The 18336-nt window shown below is 40.1% G+C and overlaps 1 protein-coding gene across 1 annotated transcript in view; it reads left to right on the top strand.

Annotated features, from left to right (window-relative positions):
• Window positions 1–18336, top strand: part of lrp1bb (low density lipoprotein receptor-related protein 1Bb) — a 329117-nt gene that overhangs the window by 252133 nt on the left and 58648 nt on the right. The window contains exons 44-56 of the mRNA XM_050048038.1: window positions 179–304; window positions 1711–1839; window positions 2027–2146; window positions 3042–3155; window positions 3352–3501; window positions 3713–3835; window positions 7869–7988; window positions 8911–9039; window positions 9452–9574; window positions 10956–11096; window positions 11334–11521; window positions 12946–13129; window positions 13222–13307. Coding sequence (XP_049903995.1) covers window positions 179–304; window positions 1711–1839; window positions 2027–2146; window positions 3042–3155; window positions 3352–3501; window positions 3713–3835; window positions 7869–7988; window positions 8911–9039; window positions 9452–9574; window positions 10956–11096; window positions 11334–11521; window positions 12946–13129; window positions 13222–13307 — 1733 coding nt within the window. The remainder of the gene's footprint in view (window positions 1–178; window positions 305–1710; window positions 1840–2026; window positions 2147–3041; window positions 3156–3351; window positions 3502–3712; window positions 3836–7868; window positions 7989–8910; window positions 9040–9451; window positions 9575–10955; window positions 11097–11333; window positions 11522–12945; window positions 13130–13221; window positions 13308–18336) is intronic.

Genomic DNA, 18336 nt, shown 5'->3' with positions numbered 1-18336 from the left:
CAGGATTTTTAAGATTCATCTGGAATATTAGTTAATAATACAGTATACGAGGGGCTTACATTATAAGTCCATGAGTGTACTGAACATCTTAAACTGATGAAAAGAGTATGTCCCAGGGAAGATTTTACCTCTGACTGCTTCTGACCGCTTAATCAGATCTCTTTGCTTTATATTAAAGGTGAGCTGTCCCCATGCCGACACATGAACGGAGGATGCGGTGACCTTTGCCTCCTGACCCCGTATGGGAGGGTCAACTGCACTTGCCGTGGAGAACGTGTGCTGTTAGACGACAACAGATGTGTGTGTAAGTAACGAGGAGCTTCAGATTTAATTAAGCCACAATGCTACATCTTCAAACATTCTCAGTACCAGATATTGATTTTAATGACACTTTTTATGGACACATTTATATGCATAGTGTCACCTGGCTTCTGTCTACACTTAGGTTAAGCTCTTATTTGTGCTGTTTACATGAACCTTTGATATCTTTGAATTGATTCCTTTGAGCATAACCACACACAAACAGGGAAGCATGAACAGCTGCTGTCTCTTCCTCTGTGACTGAGCAGTAAGTTTGTAATGATTCCAATAGCCATGGTCAATACTGCTGAGGAAAAATAAAGCTATCATGTCGTGTGACTTTAAGTTCATGCCAGCAGATAGCCGAAAACAAAGTTGAAAGCACAAGGTGTCAGAGCTACCTGCTTAAAGTCACATGACAAAAGCATTTTGATGGTGTCTCGCTTCCTAATTTGACAGATTGCTGGTTGAATTTGAAATGCAATGTGAGGATAGACCATAAGGTGGGAGGAGCTCTTCAAACGAGGGAGGCTTGGCCAGACTAAACATGGCAAGTGGCTCACAAGAGCTGGATGGTAGCCTGGATGTCATGGTAGAGGACGACAGGCTTTTTCTACCACAGTCCCGATTCTGCTCATTATTAGAGCAACAAGAAGTTTTGTATTTTTAGATTGTGAGGCTGTGAGCAGCAGAGCAGAGACAGAGATTGGTCTGAGGCAGGAACACTCAGCTTGCTCTGCCTGGGGGCCCCATTTGCAAAATGACAGAAGGCTAGGGGCCAATTAATAAAGAAATGTTAATAATTAATTTATGAAAAATCAGTCTGGACCTCTGTCTGGAGATCTGGGGTATCCCTCCTTGGCATTTTTTTTTTTTTTTTTTTTGGATAAACAAGCTCTCTTTTTAAGCACTCTGGCACCTTATTTACAGACAAAGTACAAAAAAAAGTGTGAATCAATTTATTTTCATTGTGAGTTAGAAAACTGTCACCAGGCCACCCAGCACCCTATCAAATGGACCATGAGTAGAGTATCACTGGTCAGTGGTCTGTGAAGGTATTTATTGTTGGAATTCACTAAAAGTACAATGTTGACATGTATTATTATAAATCAGTCTACTAGATCAAATGAGAATAAGCCTACGACTAAATATCAGAATATGCCACGTATTTTACAGCCAGATTCCCCTCTGGTTGAAGTTCAAGGGTAATGGGGTTATTGAATGCCGTTATGACATTTACAAATGTTGACCCAAAACTGGGTTGCTGAAGAGACTCAGTTGTTCACTTCAGCAGGCAGTGAAATGTTGCCTCTGAACTCACCTGTATGTTTGAATCCTGCTCAATATGCACAGCTGAGCGTTGAAATTTTGACAGTCATAGTTCATCACCCTCATTGTCCTCTTCTGCAGCAGAAAACTCCTCCTGCAACATCCACACTGAATTTGAGTGCGGGAATGGCGAGTGCATAGACTACCAGCTAACCTGTGACGGCGTAGCCCACTGCAAAGATAAATCAGATGAGAAGATGCAATACTGTGGTAAGAACCGCAACTTTGTCTGCAGCATATTCAGATAAGAATGTATCAGAAAAATATGTTGGTGTGATTTAAAACCGTTGGGGAAATAATTAATTGCTGGTTACTGCCTCTCAGTGACATTTCTGGTGCTTAACAGTGGCAAGCATTTGGTCATTTCTAACATGTTTGTGAATTTCACTGTGCTCAGACAACAGGAGCTGTCGGAAGGGTTACAGGCCCTGCTACAACCAGCGGTGTGTGGCCAACAGTCGTTTCTGTGACAGGATCGATGACTGTGGGGATAACTCTGATGAGGCTTTCTGTAGCAGTGAGTCACAGCCGTTTGATCTCCCGTTCAATCCGTCCTGCCTCTGAGGGCAGGATCCGGCGACACTAATGCGTATATTAATACGCCACGCTAGGCCACATGCTGTGCTAAGCCTTCACTGTCTAATGAGCCCCAAGATCATAAAGAGTGCCGAAATTCAAAGAGGCTCCCAAACGTCTATCCTTAAAAGCTGCCTGGACAATATTTTGTGTTTCTTCAGTCGGGCCAGATTTTGTTTTGACCTTGATGAAATATTCAAATAAAAAGTACAGTTGTGCACATTTCCCTGCTTTTAATTGGACTACAGTGAGAAAATATCAAGGTGTATAGACTAATATTAAACCAGACTAATACTGTACTGAGCTGATTGAGCCCACAAGGAGACATTGGGTTTCTCATAATTAATGTGGACCCTCTAACTCAGCAGTCTGGGATTTCAGGAAGAAATTTATCTCACTGTGGTGTGTCATCTCCAGCATTTTCTTTTTAATGGGACATCAACAATAGCTTTATTGCCATTAGAAAATATGATTATAGTATGATGTGTTATATGCTCATAATGCAATGCAGAGAGGTGAATGACCAGAGCCATTGTGCAGTAGCTGGTAAATGAACAACAATACTAAGATGCCCATCTTGCATATTATGTGTCATTTACTCTTGCACAGCACAAACAGGGTCATGACATTCTGGCAGCTTTCATAGCACAGGCATTTCACCTGCACAGATACTCCAACTCATCACAAACCTTTTTTTCTGTCAGCCAGTTTGCAACCTGGAGCTAATTTTAACCCACCCCCAGAAAGAGGTTTTAAGTATTGTTGTGAGCTGTACCTGTAACTGCCTCTGAGTGGTGTTTCTGTTATCTGTTTGAAATGCTAATTCTCTCCCCCAGATGTCACGTGCGGCTCATCAGAATCACCGTGCAAGGATGGGAGCTGTGTACCCAGCTCAGCCTGGTGTAACCAGGTCATTGACTGTGCCGATGCCTCAGATGAGAAAAGCTGCAGTAAGTCCTTTAGCTTGTGTTTTGCATTGCCGTTAAGGTTAAAATGGAAATGTAAACACACAGCTTTACCCTGTATGAGATCACATGGATCCAGTAACTGCTTGGATCAGATTGAATCCTGCCCTTCTTACCCTTGCCTCCACCATTACATCCACTGTGTCAAGACAATCATTGTGGTGCTGTGTTTTGTATTCAGACCACACCGACTGCTCTCACTTTTACAAGCTGGGGGTGAAAGAAAAGGATTTCATCAGCTGCAACTCCACCTCACTGTGCATCCACCCATCATGGATCTGCGACGGTGCCAATGACTGTGGAGACTACGCTGACGAGACCAACTGCCAGGGTGAGCACCCAACACAAACATGCACATTTTGCGTGTGCATTCAGAGACAGATTAAGGAAGCCAGCTTCAATTAGAAAAGACTTAAGACAGATCTCATTTTCGGAGATGATAATGACAGTGGAATAAGAGATTCAGAGAGCTTAGGAAAAGATAATGACCTCAATCATTGCTAATGCCCAGAGGACTGACTTGGTTTTGTTGTTCGTGCCAGTTTCCCATGGGCAGAAGTGCGAAGAGGGCCACTTTGCTTGTCCAAGTGGGAACTGCATCTCCAGCGTGTGGCTGTGTGATGGCCAAAAAGACTGTGAAGACGGAGCAGATGAATTCCAGTGTGGTAAACCAACAAATCTTACCCTTCATGGAAGAGCTCGTACACAATAAACTGAAATGATGTTTTGTTCTCTAACGGGTAGAAATAGATGAGGTATTTGTTTGCACTACACAACACTGTCGGCAGTTGGAAGGATATTTATTTTCCATTAACAAGAAGCTATTTGTTGTAATGCTTTTGTCATTTGAATAGATCCAGGCCTGCAACAAATATTGCATACAGTATATAAGGAGGAGACAGAAAGACAAGAGATGATTGTTTATCATGCCATAAGGCAATTTTTATTCACTTTGTTTTGCACCCCCTTATTGTGTGTTTGAGATTTCTCAAGTGGGTGTTGCTGCTTGTTTGAAAGTCTAATTCCAACCCTGAATTTAGAGTGAGGCTGTTGAGGACACACATTTTTCCCCCTCTCTCTTTGAATTATAATATACAGCACTTCCAGTGTAACAATTAATTAATGAGCCATCAGTCACTGAAATGGTTACAGTGAAGATGGAAATATGGTTTCAGTAGAAAGCGGCGACATATGAAAGGATTACACATTACAAGGCCACTCCTCTACTTCCCTCACCAGAGGCAGCAAGTGCATTCTTATCTAGGCTTTGATCCATGCTAATGTATGCAGAACTCACCACGACAAAGTCAAGATCTCTCCAATTAAATAGGAGGGCCATAATTAAGTCATGGTATGGATTAATATAATTTTGCCCTCAAAACCAATAGCTCGCACGCGCACCCATTCACGTGTCATTGCTTTTGGCACCAAAGCAAAACGGACTGGGTGCTTTTAATGTAGGTGGTCAGAGTGGCTGTTAAGCTTCATCACCGTCACACACATGCACAAGATAATTAGAGCTGATGCACTAGTCCACACACACACACACACACACACACACACACAGTGTCAAAACACTGGCTGCCTATATTTAAGTTGTCAGCCTATTGTATCGTCGAGACTGTATGGTTTACCTATTAGAGTGTAAGAAGTCATGAAGCAGTCGGCAGTTAGTGCTGTCATCTGAGTGCAGACTTGGAGCAGGCAATTCTCTGTAAGGTAAGAGAGATGCAACTTTTACAATTATTGAAAGCTAACACATCCCACACCACACAAACACAGACACCCACATCCACACAAACATGATGAGGAATTTGTTGCGTTCCCCTTCAACAGTTTTTCTTTCTTAGTATCTTTGCCAACAGTGGTGCTATGGTTGGCAATGTTGGTCTGTCGGTCAGTCAGACCACCACTTTATTCCAGACTGAAAAATATGAACTGTTATTCAGTGTATTATTATGTATTTTGCACATTCATGTTTTCCAGAGGATGAATCCTTATGACTTTGATGATCCACTGACTTTATATCTAGCAGCACCATGAGGTTATTTGTAGTTTCTGGTGAAGTTGCTGGCAACTGTTGCATGGATTGCCACAAAATTTTGTGAAAGTAACCACAGTGACCAAAAGATATCAATCTATGCATTTAGCTACTCTTCTTCTTGTCTGTAAAGAATACTGCCATACTTATAATAATAGGCACTGACATCTAAAACAATGTCATCGAGTGATTTTGGGATCACTATAAAGGTCAATTATGCATCTTCTGGTTTCGTTACGAAGACAGACTACTTTTATTTGAACCCATTTTTGTTAGATGAACATAGATGTCACTTGTTCTCTTGGAATGGAACCTTTTCTTTCCCTTGCCTAAACTGTGATTGCTGTGTTTACTATGAGCTCTATGAATAAAACAGGCCAATAATTTCAACTGTGATACTAGCACCTGTAGCCTATCATTACATTAGATAAATTAGGAACATGTAGTAACATGCTAGAGAGGTGTTTTGAGCCTTATAATGTAATAATATGATTTCGTATGCACTTATCCAGTGAAATATCTCAACATGATGGACCTTGACGTATTTGTGGAAAATTTTGTACAGACATTTAGGCGACGCATCCTACTGAAATTGGTGATTCTCTGACTTTTTCTCTAGTGCTACCATGAGTGTGACATCTGTTGGTTTTTCAGTGAAATCTCAAAATAACTATTGCATAGATCACTGTGAAATTTGGTACACACATTCATGTGCCCCTCAGGATGGACTGTAAAAACTTGTTAATCGCTGAAGTTGTTATCATTAGGTCAAATTTGTCTAATACTTTGGTTTATGACCAAATGCATTTGTAACTAATGACATTACCATAGATGTCAGCTGTACTTAGTAGTAACAAGCAGAATAACTGAGATGGTGACCATGTTAAACATTATACCTGCCAAACATTGGCATGTTAACATAGTCATAACAAGCATGTTAGCATGCTGATGTTAGCATTTAGCTCAAAGCTCCCCTGTGCGTAAGTACAGACTCACAGAGCTGCGGCATGGCTGCGGAATTTTATTTGTTTATGTGTCATTTATTTTGCCTCCAAATGAGCCAGGTCCTAGCAGTTTAGGACTGATGACACCAGGGACGGATTTCAGGAGGAAAAAACACAAATCAAATGAGACCATAGAACTTACTTGTCTTTTCCTTTGAGAGTGTTTGACTCAGATGTTGCAGATCTCTTACTTGTCTGGTTTGCTCTTCCTGTATAATTAAGCAGCACCTTTGTTCACATTTCAGTTGCAGCATATAGAGGAAGGCAATTCAGCGCAATCCAGTTTTCATATTTAATGCTCTTCCAGTTAGCTGATGTATTTTGTAAATTGGCCATGAATGTTGTTAGAGAGATGCATAACACATGAACACCATTTCCATTTCTTTATCGAAAAATGTCATTTGTGCCTGTGTGGAATGATAACATCCCATGCTTCAAATGTGCTTATATCAGAGCTGATATGAATTATGCCATGATTCTTTGAGAAGTTCTGAATAGCTTTTTCAGGACAAATAGACAATATTCCCATTCCTCTGAGTTAATTACCATATAAAAAGCTCCAGCCACTGATAATCTGACTGCGAAGCGAAAGTGGTTTGAGGAAAATGTCATTACATTTCAGAAATTTCAAATTCCACATCTGATTAGACGAAATAGTCATTTGTCACTTCACAATGCATAATGCGCTTTTCTACTGTGTGAAACACTATTGAAAATGAGACATGAAAGACTTTCTTTGATACATTTAATGTGCTGCAGACCTGCTATTTTGTTAGACACTTGAAGCAGCTGTAGAAGCAGCATTTGAAGTGCAAATTTAGTATCACATACAGAAAGTCTGGATAATCATGGTTTCCAGATTTAGCCATTTCATGTTTATCTTATCCTAATCTTACATCATCGTATCAAGGCACGTAAAGCTGGTGTGATGTACAAAGTCTGACAGGAAGGAAAGCAACGCAGTGTGAGAGACAGCCCCCCCACCTCACCTCCCTCCTGATCCATAATTCCTTGCGCTGTGGTATGACCTGGAGCACACACCCCCCTTCCTTCTCTCAACATCTCATCAAAGCTCTGGCAGACTTTGCCAAGCCTGACATCTGAGAGAGAGACCACAGAACGACTCCCCAGGGAGAGTGGGTGGCTCAGTGACACAAACTCAGCACAGATTATGAATATATCCACATTTTACACAATAGCTTTTACACCGTGATCAGCAGAGCGCTCTCTTAGTTAACACCCAACTGTTTCTCGTCACCTCGAGCAGCACATTTACTCGTCAAACATAATAAGAAGAAATAAACCGTTGTTATTGATAAGATATATAGTCTAGACAATTGATTTGTGTTCAGTTGATATTTTTACTTCCTTGCACAGAAACCTGGAGCATTCATCAAAATGTCTTCTTACGTGAGACAAAAGAAAAAACATATATTTATAGTCCTCTGTGTGGCAGCTACACCCATGCATGCTGCTAAGCAGAAAAACAACAGAGAAAAACAAGCAAGCCATGGGGCAAATAGAAGCCAGCCCACTTGTTGTATTTTGATTAAAAACACTCTGCCCCTTCTATAGGGCATGCCGCTTCTGTTGTTTCCTCCTCACTTTGTTTGATTTATGGCATTGAAATTCTTTTTCCACTGCCCTCTGCAGACTCGTCATGCTTGTGGAACCAGTTTGCCTGCTCAAAGAACAAGTGCATCGCCAAACAATGGCTGTGTGATGGGGAGAACGACTGCGAGGACGGCCTGGACGAGAGCGTGCAGATCTGTGGTTAGTGCCCTTTCAGATGTCATAAGAAATCTGATGTTGGTGTAAAAGGTCGCATCCGATCTGTTATGCATGACAGCTCCACGTGCTCCCCTAGCAGAGCTGGAAATGAATGGACAGAAATGAAACAATCTTAATGAGACAACAAATGAGGCCGCAGGCATTCCTGATGATTCAAGTGGGCGCTGAGGCAAATAGAATTTTTCATCACTGGGGCCCAAGAGGCACAGCTTTTTCAATGGGCAAATGAGATGTGTGTGTAATGAATTCTAGAATAAAATAAAAAAGAATCCAACCACAATAAAGAGACAAGAATTGCTGTGAACATTGGTTGTGTAATTGGATTGTAATGGAGTGTCAAGGAAATATTAATGAAATGGCCCAAAGGTTTCCCAGGCACAATTCTTGTCAAAAACAAGATATGCGTTTTAGCTATACATGCCTAATTGAACTTCTGTATTAACCTTTATTTCTCAGTGCAACCATTTTTTTCTACTGCTCTCTTTTTCCTTAAAGGGCAGCCCTTAGATATCGGAGAGTATTGCTGACTTACACAATTCAAGTAAATAATTGTTACTTACAACAGCACAGTCATTATTTGTTAGCTTGCATAAAGGGAACTGCTGCACAATGAAAATTAGAGTTTGTTTAGGTCATAAAGGGGTATCAGTTTAAAACCAGAACCAAAAACTTTATTGTATGAGTTGTAATATATTCTGATATCAACTATAAGGGCAGAACAAGTGATTTTATTAATTGGAATTGCTGGTAAATGTTCACTGATAACAGAAGGTACCATCCTAACAAAACAAAATGCATCTGCTTCTGTTCAATGTCGTTTGTACTCATTCTCCTCAGTGGTTCATTTGACCATTTGCATTCCTTGGCTTTTGAAATAGAACATGTGGTCCTGTTTTCCTCTCAGGCTCAGTGACATGTGCTCCAGGGCTGTTCAGCTGCCCTGGGTCGTATGCCTGTGTTCCGAAACGCTGGCTCTGTGATGGTGAAAGGGACTGCCCTGATGGGAGTGATGAACTTTCTGCAGCTGGCTGTGGTAAACTCTAGTTTAACACATTGAATGGCTCGCTGCACTTATAAAAGAAAGTCAGAATTAATCAGTGCATGTTTACACTTTGTAGAATTTCATTGTGCAAATCAATAGCCCACAGAACATGAAACCCACTCAACACCTAAGGGTAAATCCCTTTGCAAGTTTTATTAGTTTTTGCACAATTGCACTCTTAGTAGTGTAATCTGGATTCTACAAATTGGTCCTGGACCATTCAAATGTTATTTCTTCTTGATTCAAGCATAAAAAATAGGAACAAATTTGAAAACACAGAGACCAGAGGAGTAGCATGAAGCTCACTTAAGTTTATGTTACACATGTTGCATGCCATGCCTTGTTTAGAAAGAAAAGCTTATTTATTGATGAGCCTTTGAAACCATTTATGTTCATGCATTAGCACCCAACAACACATGTGATGACAGCTCGTTTCGCTGCCGCAACAAAGCATGCATCCCCCAGCGGTTCGTCTGTGATCATGACGACGACTGTGGAGACGGGTCTGACGAGTCAGTGGAATGTGGCAAGTTGATTTACTTTGCTCTTTTGCTCTTGATATTCACCAGTGGCAAATGATTATGCCAAAAAAACAGCAATGGTGTACTTATATCATTTGACCATTTGCACATTTTTCTTTGATAAAAGGGTTCTCTGTGGTAGTAGACAGGTATTAAAAGGTATGAACTGAAACTCAGAATTAAGTTCAGTTTAAAGGCGGGGCCACAGTGTGCTAGAGAATGTACTTTACGTTTCTTAATGTTTCAATTTTATGCGGTTAATGTGCGCTTATATTTAGGCACAAAAAGCACTTGGTTATTGTCAGGAAAAGATCACGTTTTTGCTTGTAACACCCACATTTGGTGGCCAAAAGAGCCTGGAAACATAGTGATTGGTTAACAACAAAAAACAACCTTTGCTGTTGTTTGTTGGTCTTGAATATTGGTTTGCGACTAGGCAGCCATTTCACATAGCTGTCAGGCCATCCACCATCTCCTCCACCTCTTGATGACAAAGTCAGCTCATATACTACGTCACTTTGATATAATAAAATATGATACAAATGTAACAAATCTGTGGTTTTCAGAAATGTACACCATGTTTGTCTGGCAACTGGGCAGGCCACAAATACTAAATATAAGCACAATGAAAAGAATAAATAAATAAAAAAATAAGGGCAGTGTGTTATATTGTTATTGCATTCCGTGAACATTAGCCAATTTTCTATGCTGAATAATTAGAAAAACATAGTTTGAAATGATGGAACATGTTCAATATATTAATATATAAGTAATAAATAAGAACATATTTTAAAAATAAAAAGGAAAATAAAATAAAATCATATCTTAATAATATGTCTTGATATTTATTGGTTGGTTTATTATAGATTAGACCATGTTCCTCTGAACTGGTCTGGGTTTATGTTAATAAGGTGTTTTGTTGTTATTGTTACTATTATTATTATTATTATTATTATTATTATTAACATCCAGTGTCAGCTCCCTGTTGTTATTTAATCTGATGTTATGATTTGTGACTTGTGAAAGTATGGATGACAAGGTTTAATTTGGGCATGTACAACTTTTGGTCCCTCAACTAGAGGGAATTCTCTGTCACAGCCGTGATTTGTGATGACTTAAGCTGATGAAACATTTATACTGTACTTGAAATATAGTCCAAAGCAGCTGTGCACACGATCATACCTCCAGATGGCTTGATTTGTTCATCAGCAATGACTTCATACACACTATGAGGCTCGTTTATTGCAGTATGAACAATGGCCATAAGAATCTTTATCTGTCACTATTTGCACTTAATACTGACAAAGTCACACCCTAAACTGAAGTTGTGTAACTGCTGAGCTTAAGTGTAACTCACTGAAAAAGTGTCAATCTCTCTTTCTTTAGTGTATCGTTCCTGTGGATCAGAGGAATTTCGCTGCGGGGATGGCCGCTGTCTTCTCAGCTCTCAATGGGAGTGTGACGGCTATGCAGACTGTCCTGACCACTCTGACGAACTGCCTCTGAACCTCAAATGTCTGGCCGCAGGTAAGACTGCTGTTTGGCTCGCTACTGGAATCTCTTCATCAGTGTCAGCAGCAGCACCACTCGCCCAGGAAAATCGGCGGGGACATATGGCGGAAACAAAAGGCGCTAAAACCAGGAGAGCTTCCTTGAAAGGAATTAATCTGTCTAGATCCATTGTCAGGTCAAAAACTATCCCCCAACTTTGTTGAGAAATTACAGGGCATTGTGCCAGTGACAGTCATGTCTTGCTCTTTTTAGGAAGCTTGTGCAATGGCTCCTTCTTCATGTGCTCCAATGGTCGCTGCATCTCAGAGGGGAACCTCTGTGATGGGAGAGATGATTGTGGAGACCGATCGGATGAGAGGAACTGTGATGTGAACGAATGCTTGAATCGCAGAGTCAGTGGGTGCACACAGGACTGCCAAGATCTTCCTGTGGGATACAAGGTAAGTGACCAGAGGACTAGTCACGGTTCAGTAGCTTGAAAGTCCATTCTTTCTCAGAATTACTTGCTGGCTACACTTAGTCCTTAAAGCCCAATTCATCCTGCAAAAGCTTAAACCAGATGGAAACATGGCAAAATATGGAAAAAAAAAATAGTCAATGAACTTGTCACCTCTCCAAATGTCAGTGAACCCACTGCACTGCAGTGTTCATTTGTAAATATGAGTCACAGCTGTAATGTTTGCTACTTCCTACAGTGTGACTGTGTGTGGCATCATAATATTCAATTTATTAAATCACTAAAGTCTGACATTTTAATTCATAGACTTAACTGACCCACAGTTCTAAGCTTCAGTATCATTAGTATCAGGTGAAATCTGCAGGTAATATTATTAATAGCGTGGACATTAATAATAAATGACTGATAATGAATCAAGCTTAACTTTGCATGTAATTAAACAGATAAAGGAGAGCATACATACATTTAGTTTCTCCTTTATTTTTTGGATAACCTTGATCATCGCTGTAAGGAGAGTCTAATGAAATGCCAACAACTCTCTGTGCTCTCTCACTGTGCCGGGCAATTGTGCAGTGCCTGGCAACGGTGGCGTGTGATGTTAGGGTTGAATCCAGGTCAAGGCCACGTCCGCTGGAGTGCTCCGGTGGCCGTCACTGTTGTCAGCCGGCTGCAGTTTATTCCTCCGTTCCTGGGTTCCCCTCTCCTACTCTTCCATAAGACGGTGCTCACTGCATCAGAAAACTGGCTGAAAGCACAGAAAAACCTCTCTTCCCTGTCATATGAGGGGCAGAGCTGGACAGAGAGCACATCAATGCAGGCCCTTAGCTCATCCATTTGTGGCCTGAACAGGGAGATCAGCAGAAAGGCCCTCAAGGTTATAACTGTGGATAAGAAAGGGATTTGCTGTGGGTCCATAGCAGCTGATACAAGCACTTTGAGTTTTTTTTTTTTTTTTGAAGGGGGGGGGGGGGGGGCTGGTCACTGAAATGCAATGGAATTTTTGAGCCATAGCATAGTATGTCTATATCACGGCTTTGATGTCATCATATATGTTTGATGTTAGATTTTTGAAACATTTTCATTCCTGACCTTCAGTATTTTGAGAAAAATGTAATGGAGTCTGAAATATATTGTCCGCTGTTACTGACTGATCTAAAATAACTGTACAGGCACATCCTCTTTAAGCACACTGCCTATATAACATAGCAACAATGAAGCATTGTATAATAAAAGAACTCAAGGTCTTTCAGACATGCCTACACCAGTCAGAACATAAAACTTGAATGATCTGTTTCATAATTAACTTTTTAATAGCTAAGTGGGGGTGTCAGAATGCCAGTCTTGTCTTGCATGTGTTTTACCTTCATGATTAAATCTCTACCATTTTTTGTGTTTTTATATCATCAGTGTAAATGCTGGCCTGGTTTCTACCTGAAGGATGATGGAAAGACGTGTGTGGATGTTGACGAATGCTCCACCGTCCTTCCCTGTAGCCAGCGCTGCATCAACACTTACGGCTCCTTTAAGTGCATGTGTGTGGATGGCTATGAAGCCTTGGAGCGCAACCCCAATACATGCAAGGCTCTGTCAGGTCAGGTGATTTTTCATCTTTTAATTGGCAAAGTTTCAGTCTGTTACTGTAAGTCCCATCAGCCCTTTGACGTTGCATGTTCCTCATTTTAGCTGAAGAGCCTTTTCTCATTATGGCTGACCACCACGAGATCCGGAAGCTGAGTGTGGATGGCTCAAATTACACCATCCTAAAACAGGTGAGCAATATCTGCATATCTGAGGAGGACAAGTGTTCACCATTATTAGATTGACACACTGCTAAAGCCAGGCCCACAACTACAGGAGTTTTAAAACCCTAGCCAATTTTGAAATGGAGTTGCATCATGCACATACGAAAAGAAACTTCACAGATGTTCTCTCTTATCTCAGACACACACACACTACAAGGTTTGAAAATGATGGTGCATCACACACTACAGAGTATTATAAGATTATTATGCCAGGAGGAGCATGAATGCACCACCTCAAATGATCCTAGGGTGAAGCAGATGTTAAAAAAAAAAACAGAGACATGGTGCAAATAATGCTTTGCAGTGAGAAAAAAAAACAAAAACAGAAGGCTAAATTAGTATGGAGTATGGATGAGAAAATAGTTAATTGTCAATACATGTCGTCTATTTTTCAGCAAGAAATGGAGGTGAAATTTCAGTTTCAATATCTGTCAACAGTAGTATGCTAGCTAATGTTAGCCTGAAGGACAAATAATTCCAATAACTCCACAAATAATTTCAAACATGTTTGAAATTATTTGGGCGGCCCCAATGCGGCTGTGAGCAGTTTAGAAGGTTTAAGCCTAGAGCTGTAAAACTTCTAATAATATGAGGCAAACATCAGCACCAACCAAGTTCCTGTCCAAATCTCCTGTACTCTCAGAGCATTTTAAGAGGCATCAACAGATAATCAAACTACTATCTTGTCCTCTTATTCTTCCCTGCCTCTTGTACACAGTCTGTCAGCTATATATTGAGGACGTATGTGTTTAAATAGCTGTTGTATGAAAGACAGTGTAATTTTGCCAAATGCTAAATGTGTGGAGGAAACAGTACCTTTGCAGGGAGCATCGGAAGATAATACCAGTGATACCTTATTGAATACTTAATGCAATGTTTTGAATTGCAGAAATGATGAAAAAAAATGTAAGCTGTGTGATGTCCTTGGATAAAGTTGTAACATTATGATAGATAAACGAAATTATGTATTAAAAAAGGCATAAATGCTGGAATGTTTGTAGCCTGCTTCAAATCAGTCAATATGCTCCAGTCTACTTACCCTCTGATGTCGGCTATCCTTGGTCAGAGAAGCATCTGATTCAGCTACACAAGCCCCCTTTTCACTGAAAATTATGTATCATCTCAAATAAAGACATTCAGCATTATTGGGTAAAGCAAAAAAAAAAAAAAATCTGTGCATAGGTCATTGTACTCCTCAGTCTCAAGTAATAATTTTCACTGCAGAGTTTTGTGATTAAACCTGAAAATACTGCACAACCTCTGTAAAATATTGTTCCGTTTAAATGAGATGTTCGCCGTCCATCATTATTTCCCAGCCCCCATCACATGGGCAAAGGAAACTGGCCATTCTGATTGGCAGAGAACAAAATCACCCTATAGAGGACCCCATGGAAAAGCTATTTCAATCATACCTGGGTCCCCTCACAGCTGCTCCGGGCAATGTTTGAATCTGGCTGTTGATTATCACAAATGGTTGGCTGTGATTTACTGTAAATCAACCTAGGGGGTATCCTACAGTCTCCTCTCACAGCCGTATTAACCTCTCGACTCTATGTACTGTCGGTATTGGAGTTCTCATCAGCCACAACTCACTTTAATCACTGCATGTTACCATTAATGGAAGCTAGAAAGGGGAATATGCACACACCTTTGCTAAGTGGTGGTGGATACTTCACTGACCTCAAATCACTCTACCATGCCATTACATACCTTGTTCAGACTATATGTTCATGATATGTAAATTTCAAAATGAGCTTATTCTCCCTTTGTAATGCTTTTGCTGTTAGCATAAATTTATCTTCCCACCACATACATGAGTTACTCGCAGTATTATTATATCACTCTAACATATTGTTTAAACCCGTTAAAGCTTTAATTGGTAACCTTTATTAAAAAGAAATGTTGTATTTGCTGAAACTTTCACTATATCCACACAGTAGTACTGTACATACACACAACACGTGAAAACAACCAATCAGAGCCGAGGAATCTCTAATGCAGCGGTCAGTGATGTCAGTCACTGTTCGTGTATTGTGGTCAAACTAGGCAGTGCAGATCAAATATGAATCAAGTTTATGTTATTGCATTACTTATTTCTCACCTCAAATATTTTCAGAAACATATTTTAGTGTACTGTTTTGCTGTAAAGTGAGAAAGTTTGCTCCGGCTACCAGTTGAGCACGAACAAAGCACCTCCCGCTGCAGTTTACGAGCAGTGATTGACATGATTGACAGCTGCATTAGAGACTCCTCAGCTCTAATTGGTTGTTTTCCTTCAGCCCCAGTAGATTCTAGCAAATTAGCATTAGAATTACAAGGAAGAGGAGGAACATTTTTTTATTTTTTCACAGATTATCTGTCTTATGTACTACTGTGTGGATTTAGTGACAGTTTTTAGCAAATTTGGCAGCTATCTAAAACATTGTACTGTACCACTGTAGTTTTGAATGTATTTTAGAGCTGCTCTGTTTCTGTTCTCCTACTTAATTTATACGTTTTTCGCTGTGGTTAATTAGAGCTCAAACATCAGGCTCTGGCTCAGCACGGAATGTGATTACCTGGGATAATATTTTGCATTAAGTAAGTTAGGCTTTCCATGAGTTGTCCGATAAAATGACTCATGGAAAGCAATCAGTGAGTTTCAACAAAATGTTCTCAGATTAATTGGCAACTGTAGTACTGAGAAATTACTTGCAAAGTTCTACGTTAAGTACAATATCAGTAAGTTTTAGCATGTTGCAGCTGATGACTGTGGTGGCTGTTATTGTAGAAATTACAACTTTTACACCTCGAAAGTGGGGATTTAAATGAATATTTCCGTGCTGATGGTCATTTCATAAAACTGGGCTGTCTATGCAGTAGAAAGATGCAAATACTTTTGAATTTGGTGCTACATGACCAGAAAAAACAAAGACAAAGGGCTGTGGCTTTTGATTGTCGTCAAGAGGTAGAAAACCATGTCTGTTAACATTTTAAAAGTGACGCAGTAAGTTCATTTTTTAGTTAAGTAGCTTAATTTTACGTTTGATCTTAGTTTTTTCAGCCTTAGTTTACACAACACAGGAAACAGTATGGCACCCAAGGAAGTACAATCCGTAGTTCGACCAACAGCACAAGAACCAGGGAAAATCTCTGGATGACGCATTTCATGTCATCCAGCAGTTTTTGTTGGCAAATGAGCAGGGAGATGCGGGTGCTGGCAAGATGGAGGGATGTATAACATAATTCATTTACACACACAACCAACATTGTAATGATACAGAGCTGGTTGGAGATCTACAAAGTATCCCTTTAAAGCCTGGATCGTTAGCCAAAAGCTAAATCAAACTTAAATCAATCGGCAATAAAAACTTTGACTGCATCCACCACCCCTAAGTCAGACATGTCTTATTTTAGAAAGAAAAATAGTGGAACAGGAAATCAATGGTGTTTTGACAGTGATGTCGATTTAATTTTTTTATTTTTATTTTATTTTTTTTCATATCCATTTTCAGAACAGTTAAAAGCTTGTGATTCATTTTGTAGTTGGTTGGTTTCTATACTGTCCACAGGGAAAATGAGTAGGAGACGTATTTCTGGATAGAGACACTGATAAAAGGAGCATGCGGGTTTCATCTCTATAGCTGACGCTTGGAGTGGAGAAGGGTTCCCCCAGGACACTTTGGCGCCTGTCTGTGAGGGTGTTGATGATCTGATGAAGATGTCTCATTTCGCCTGTCAGATTATCTGACACCTTTTCTCGGCACCCACAGTGCGAGACACCAGGGTGGGGGCACTTGTTTGGTGAGCGGCTGTGTCTGACTGACAGTGGGGTCCTGTGAGCATGACAGAGTAGGGAAGTACCTCACTCTTCGGCTTTGATAGGACTATGACTTCACAGAACATTTAAGACTTCACTGGCTCTTCAAATGCTCTGTATAGCTGAAAGCATTGGAACCTATGGGAAAACCACCTAAATCAATATTGCTTGTACAGTAAATACCACTTCACACACAGATACTGTAGAGGTTGGCCTTTTCTATACTCTGTTTCTCATCCTGTTGGTATTTCCATCTCTAGGCATTTCAAGTATGGAATTAAACTTGATCTTACTAGATTGGTTTAATCAGTTTGACAAGTACAACAGCTTCAGTTCTCTGTCAGTGTCTACCTACACAGATGGTGAGCAGGCAGTGTTGAGTATTATGGGTCACCTGCATTTTTGGCAGCTCTTATAACACAATCATGGGTTTTACTTGCGTAAAATAGAAGGAAATAGACTTGAAACGTGAAAGTACAATTCATGTTGCGTTAACGTGCATAATGTGACAAAAAGCCATTACACCGCCTGCATATTCAGCTGTATTTAATGAGGAGTGCATTTGTCAGACAAACGACTGAAACCATAGCTGAAGCTGCTAGCGCTTCTATTAATCCATCTATTAAAAAGGAATACTTCACCCATAAAATGACCATTTGTATATTAGTCAGTCACGACGTGTTACGTTAAATTCGTGAAGAAAACTCTTTTTCATGCATGCATTTTCACTAAAACCCTTATATTTTAAAATTGTGTTTGGGAAGTATTGAGCGTACAACTGGATAAATGAGCCTTGCATTATACTGCATGAGTTGTGCGAGAGTTTTTAAACACGTTTTGATATAGTTTTACTGTTTTAAGCGTGGTCCCGAATCAATCCATGTTTGCTGCCTTTTGTGGAGGCGTGCAAGAGTAGATTTTTTTTCGTGAATTCAAGGTAACACTGCACGACTGATTTATTTACAAATGATTATTATGTGGATGAAGCGTTCATTTAACAGTGTGTGTGTGTTTATATTTGCTCCTTAAACCTGGATATGCTGTAAAGAGAAAGTAACAATTATTTCAAACACCTGCATATTACCGTAACTTTTGCGATAATACCGGGTGGAATTTGATTATTGCTTACTCTTTCCTAAACCTTTGTTACCAAAGAACGTGTGTTTAATTATATGTTTTTCACCATCCCAAGGCACT

The sequence above is a fragment of the Epinephelus moara genome, chromosome 7 (assembly GCF_006386435.1).
Source record: "Epinephelus moara isolate mb chromosome 7, YSFRI_EMoa_1.0, whole genome shotgun sequence".
Lineage (NCBI taxonomy): Eukaryota > Metazoa > Chordata > Actinopteri > Perciformes > Serranidae > Epinephelus > Epinephelus moara.
Note: the sequence above shows the minus strand (reverse complement) of the source record. Positions and strands in the feature narration are given on the sequence as shown.